The following is a 6,207-nucleotide window of genomic DNA, read 5'->3' on the forward strand; positions in this document are numbered from 1 at the left end:
AACCCCAGCTTCCCAAGTCCCCAGCCGGACAACAGTGCGATCTCCCGCTCAAGGAACAGCGGCCGCTCCATCTGCAACCAAGCTGGTAGTCGCCTGCACTCCCAGTAGGCCCGCCGCCAGCCAGCTGGCGCTCGGCGACGCTTGACTGACACGCCGCTGCCCCTATGAGGCCCCGAGGGCGGGGCCATTGCGTCACTTCCTGGCCTGTCGGGGAGGAGGCCTTATATAAGGTCTGCGCTCACGCAGCGCCCTCGCTTACACAGTATGGCCGGCGACATTAGCTAGCGCTCGCTCAACTCTCTCTAACGGGAAAGCAGCGGACTACAAGAGACTGAACTGTATCTGCCTCTATTTCCAACAGACTCACGTTCAACTTTCGCTCACAAAAATAGCCGGGAAAATTTTATTAGTCCTTTTTTTAAAAAAAGTTAATATAAAATTATAGCAAAAAAAAAAAAGGAACCTGAACTTTAGTAACACAGCTGGAACAATCCGCAGCGGCGGCGGGAGCGGCGGGAGAAGAGATTTAATTTAGTTGATTTTCTGTGGTTGTTGGTTGTTCGCTAGTCTCACGGTGATGGAAGCTGCACATTTTTTCGAAGGGACCGAGAAACTGCTGGAGGTCTGGTTCTCCAGGCAGCAGTCCGACGCCAGCCAGGGATCTGGGGATCTTCGCACCATCCCAAGGTGGGTGCGGGGGATCTGGGGGGTGCGGCGAGGATCGAGGCTCGGCCTCAGGTGGGGCCAGGTCGGCGGGCGGGAACTGACTTCTCCGGCCGCCGTTGCGGGGCCGCCTGGGGGAGGGGAGGAGGCCGGCGCGGCCGCGTGCTCAGGTAACGAGGCCGGGGCGGGGGGCGCGCGGTCCCCCGGCAGGTGTGGTTCGGCTCGGCGTGCCGGCGCGGGTGAGGGCCGGGCGGAGCACGAGCTGGGCGGGCCTGGGCCGCGGGGCTGCGAGCAGGCCTCCCGCCGCGGGCTAGGCGGCCGCGCGTGGCGGCGGGATTGGGCGGGAGCGGCCGTGTCGCAGTGCTGGGCCCGCCGCCGCCCCGACGTGCCCTGCTGCAAAGCGCTCCGGGACCGTCCGGGGCTTTGCCCCCGCGTCTCCTGACCTTGGGTTGTGTAACCTGTTACTGAGGGGAGGTCCGGGCGAGCGCGGCGCGGCGACGGAGGGCTATCGCGGGGTGGAGGCCGGCCAGCCCCGGGACCTATTTAATGCCTTCAGCGGGAGCAAAGGGACCTGGGGCCCCGCTCGCACCCGGGCAGTCACACGCGACCACAGGCTGTCGCGCGCAGAGCGGTTGGTGGTCTCCCTGTGGAGAATGGAATCACGCGTAGAAGTGCGGCTGATGGTGACAATGTATGGACCCGGCGGTGGCTCCAGCTGCCGGCTTTGGGGGCCGCGACGTGGGCTTCGCCGTGTTCCTCGGGGAGCCGCTGCCACTGGGGTGGCGGAGGAACCGGCGTGGTCCGGTTCATTGAGAGGCGGACCAATGAGCTCCTGGGCCCTCCGGGAGCCTGGCTCCAGGGTGTGGACCAATGGGCGTTTTAGGAATGTTGGCTGCGCGTTGCAACCGTCTTCTGACAAAAAGCGAGAAGAGAATCCAGGCGGCCACGTGCTGCCGAGACTTTAAGGCACACTGGGAAACGCAGTTCCTACTAGTTGCTGCGGAGGTTTCCATTGTAGGGGGAAATGGAGCTGCAGCGTTTATGGTTTTAGTTTTCATGTCTCGTTTGCCATATGTGCCGTTTTCAGTTGTTAACACCTCACCGTTAATCTCATAATAATCACGGAGAAGCTTGTTGCTCTCACAGATGGAAAACTGGTGATTGTGATGGGCGTCTCCTAGAAAATCTTGGTACGAACCGAATGACGGGATTCTCTAGGAAACTACAAAAACATTAAGATGCCTGAAATCTGTCACACCTTTAATAAAGGGAAGATGTTTTCCCCAACCTCATAGTCTAAGGGGCTCTAGACCTGGCTCAGCAGATAAGAGCACTTGGATGCTCTTCCAGAGGACCGACCCGGATTCAATTCCCAGCATCCACATAGCTGCGTGCAACCATCTGTAACTCTGGTTCCGGGGGGTTCTGACATCCCTCTTCTGGCTTCTGTGGGCATTGCACACGTGGAGCACAGGCACATGTAGGCAAATAAACTGTGTGTGTATGTGTCTTGGGTTGAGGATGTTCGAAAACCACACTTTGTGTGTAACCAAACAACTGAAATTTTTACTGTTTCAGTGAGATTTTTACATGCTTCGTAAACATTTAACACATTATAGTCTTAAGCACTCTTCTGCAGCTAGCTTTATGCAAGTAGTCGCTGAAAACTGTTCGAAAGAACTGAAAGAAGTTCACTATTTTTCAGTGGCCGATCAAAATATAGAAGTCGCGCATTGGTTATTTACTATGAGGGTTTAAAGGTGTCGGAAAGCAGTAGGTGTTAGATAAATCTACCTAGTCAGTGCGTTAACAAGTCTTTTGGAGGAGCCCTGCAACGTTTCTGAAATGGAAACACTTACCATGGGGTAATAGGATTAAGTAAGCTGATATTTTACAGCAATCAAGGTGTTAACAGTTTTTGATTCTGTTCTTTTGTTTTTGTTTTTTTTTTTTTTTTTAGACCGAGGTGGTGGTGGGGAGAAAACAGTATTAGTGATATAAAATGCTATGTGTTAAAGGTGTCAAATAACAATTTGGTATTTTGTGGAAGGTTTTGTTTCTTTTTTGAGACTGGGGTTCTCAGTGTTGCCCTGGCTGTCCTGGGACTTGTCCTGTAAGCTGGCCTCAAACTCAAGAGATCTACCTGCCTCAGGGTGCTAGGATTAAAGGCATGCACCACCACTGAGTTATTTTTATCCAGACTTTGAGCCCACTCTTGAACAAAATAAACTTTCAGGGTTTTATGTTTAGGAGTTTCCCCATATATCCTTGGCTGGCCCGGAACTCAACTTTTGTAGACCAAGCTAGTCTTGGAACTCATTAAACTATGTTGTGGTGTGTAGTATTTGATAATCAGAAAGTTCTTATATGTCATTGCTGAAAATACTGCCTTCAATGGCTATCGAAATGTGAACTGAATAGAAGCTGAAGTTAAAAGATCAACAGACCAGTTAAAATAAAGAAGCAATCCTTTGAAGCATATAGAAAGAATTAAAAGCCGGGCGGTGGTGGCGGCACATGCCTTTAATCCCAGCAGGCGGATCTCTGAGTTCGAAACCAGCCTGGTCTACAAGAACTAGTTCCAGGACACGCTCCAAAACCACAGAGAAACCCTGTCTCGAAAAACCAAAAAAAAATTAAAAATAAATTTAAAATAGTAAAAGATATTGCACCATGCGTTTAGAAATAAGAATTGTTTTTTCACACTTGCAAGAAACAGAGGGCCACCTTAACATAACCAGGCTGTATATAGTTTTAAGAAGGATCCAATTGGTCAATTTGTGTTTGCTAGCAAAAGCAAGAAATCTACTTCCATAAAGGGACTTAAGAATGTTAATAGCATTTTGTGATAACCTCCAAAAGGGAAGAGGGGTGGTTAGGAATTGGTACATACCTTTAATAAAATAAAGAGCTAATGGATAGCTGTAAAGCCATACAACAGAATGCTTCCCAACAATAAATGAACCATATATGCCAAAAAAAAAAAACCCACATGAATGTTGTTGAAAACAGATATGCTGAGAAAAGCCAGACGAAAGTGCACGCTGTTAGATTTCATTTCCGTAAAACAGAAGTGCAAACTCATCTGGCAAGATTGGTCAGTGGTAGACTGAAGGCCTAACAGATGGAGGAATATATTGCCTGGGGGGCGGCTTTCAAGGATGCAATGCTGGGTGTTGTGGCACATGCTTTTAATCTTAGCATCCTGGAAGCAGAGGTAGGCATTGAAGCTCTGTCTACAAGAGCAAGATCCAGGGTAGCCAGGGCTACATAGACACACACACACACACACACACACACACACACGTGTTGCTGAATGGTGGACTTGAACATCTTTAAGATTTCGGTCTGGCAAGAACTCTAGTGGATAAAGACTTGCTGAGCAAACCTGGAAAACTGAGTTTCATCCCAGAAGCTCACATAAAAGTTGGAGAGACACCTCCTAGAGTTGTCCTTTGACATACACAAGTACATTGTGGCATGCATGTCAGATACACATAGACAATAATGATAAAATTTGATGGATGTGGTGATGTGCGCCTTAATCTTGGTGCTCAGGTACAGAGGCCCTGGATCTTTATGAGCTTGCAGTTTGCCTGATCTGCAAAGTGAGCCCCCCTCCCAATCGGTCTTGTATCCTTGGAATGCTCTTTTAAGAAGTAAATTTGGATTCACATATTTTTTTTTTCATTTTGTTTCATTTTTGAGGTGGTGTCTTGCCTGTATATTGCCAAGATTGTTATTGCCACCACTGTCTGAGGAAGTGCTGCTCACCTGTAATCCTATCAGGAGACTGGGACTTTAGGGTTTAGAGCTGGGCAGATAACTCGGAGTTGGCCAAGTGCTAGGGTTTGAACTTGATCTCTCTGCAGTGCAGAACCCATTTTTTGTTTTGATTCTGTTTTTGGGGGGGGTTGTTTAAGTTTGTACTTGAATAGTGGCATTTCACTTGTATTTTAATAAATAAAACTTGTCGGATGATCAGAAAAGTAATACAGCCACACTGGCCAGCCTTATACACAAGGCAGCAATAACACACCTTTAATCCCAGTAGACGCACTAGCTTGCCATAGGAACCAGGCAATTAATAATTCCAGAATTACAGAGGATTATAATACAGGAGGAGACAGCTCTCAGAAACAGTCTCATTCTGAGATTCGTGAAGGCAGGATTGCCATTTCATACTGAGGTCAAGGTAAGAGCCAGTGGCTGGCTGACTTGCTTTTCAGATTTTTTTTCCCCTGCATAGTTTTTCAAGACAGGGTTTTTCTGTAGTTTGGAGTCTCTTCTGGAACTAGCTCTTGTAGACCAGGTTGGCCTGGCTTGCTTTTTAGGTCTTAAGGTTGAACCCCAATTTCTCTCTCTGAGCTTTTATTAATCATGCTTCATGCTTTGGAGGCAGGGTCCTGTGAGAGGTGGGCTGATTCATGAGCCCTGTCTGAAGGGAGACAGACACTCCTAAATTGTCATCTGGCTACTGCATGCATGTACATACATTTAGTTTATTGGTAATAATTTTCCCTGGTAGCTCTTGTAATACCCTATTTTAAATATCTTTGCTAATCTCAGTCTGGAAGATGTTTTCCCATGATGGTTTTACATTTCATATTTAGATACAAAACTCACCTGAAAGTGATTTTTGTGTATGGATGGTTTGAGGGAATAGAAGAGACCCTTGAAGCAAAATGAGTCCATCTTTCCAAGCTTTAGTGCTGAGACAAACTGCCCCATAGAGTACTTCACGTGAAGGGAGCACATGAATAAGCTTTAAATTATTAGTTGTTTGGGGCTGTGCGCATGGATTTGGTGCTAGAGGGCAGAAGAGGTCATCAGATTCCCTGGAACCTGAGTATGTGTGAGCCACCTAATGTAAGTAGTAGCCCTGAACCCCCCCCCCCACTACTAATTTGGTAGCTTTTGTTGAATTTTATTTTATTTTAAATATTTATTTATTATGTATACAACATTCTGTCTGTGTGTATGTCTGCAGGCCAGAAGAGGGCACCAGACATTACAGATGGTTGTGAGCCACCATGTGGTTGCTGGGAATTGAACTCAGGACCTTTGGAAGGCAGTGCACTTAACCGCTGAGCCATCTCTCCAGCCTTTTGTTGAATTTTAAACAGTGACTAGGTAAACTGAACTTTGAAACCAGGTATTTTACTTAGGAAGTGATATAATCACTTGGATTTATAGACTAAAATCTCAGGCCACCTTGTTCAGGTAGTCTCTGGCAATAGAATCCCTGTAACCATCATTTCTACGAACCTTTCAGGTGACTGGATGTAGCTCTTCTTTTGGATCTGATTTCATTCTGTCTGCCTACTGGCACCGTTCTGTCTCCTTGTGTACATTTTTGTTTATTCACTATAGTTCAGGTATTTTTGTTTTGTGTTTTTTAGTTTTTTATTGTTTTTGAGACAGGGTTTCTCTGTTAACAGCAACAGCTCTGGCTGTCCTGGAACTCACTTTATAGACCAGGGTGGCCTTGAACTTAGAGTTCCTCCTGCCTCCCTCCCTAGGGCTGGGATTAAAGGCACACGC

At 47.4% G+C, this 6,207-nt stretch overlaps 1 protein-coding gene across 1 annotated transcript in view; it reads left to right on the forward strand.

Annotated features, from left to right (window-relative positions):
* Nucleotides 1–244: 244 nt before the first annotated feature.
* Nucleotides 245–6,207, forward strand: part of Amd1 (adenosylmethionine decarboxylase 1) — a 14,596-nt gene continuing 8,633 nt past the window's right edge. Inside the window, exon 1 of the mRNA XM_050138085.1 lies at nt 245–687. Within this exon, the coding sequence (XP_049994042.1) occupies nt 578–687 (110 nt within the window). The 5' untranslated portion in view covers nt 245–577. The remainder of the gene's footprint in view (nt 688–6,207) is intronic.

The sequence above is a fragment of the Alexandromys fortis genome, unplaced genomic scaffold (genome assembly GCF_014885135.2).
Source record: "Alexandromys fortis isolate MF-2015 unplaced genomic scaffold, M_Fortis_MF-2015_v1.1 scaffold_14, whole genome shotgun sequence".
NCBI classification, from domain to species: Eukaryota; Metazoa; Chordata; class Mammalia; order Rodentia; family Cricetidae; genus Alexandromys; species Alexandromys fortis.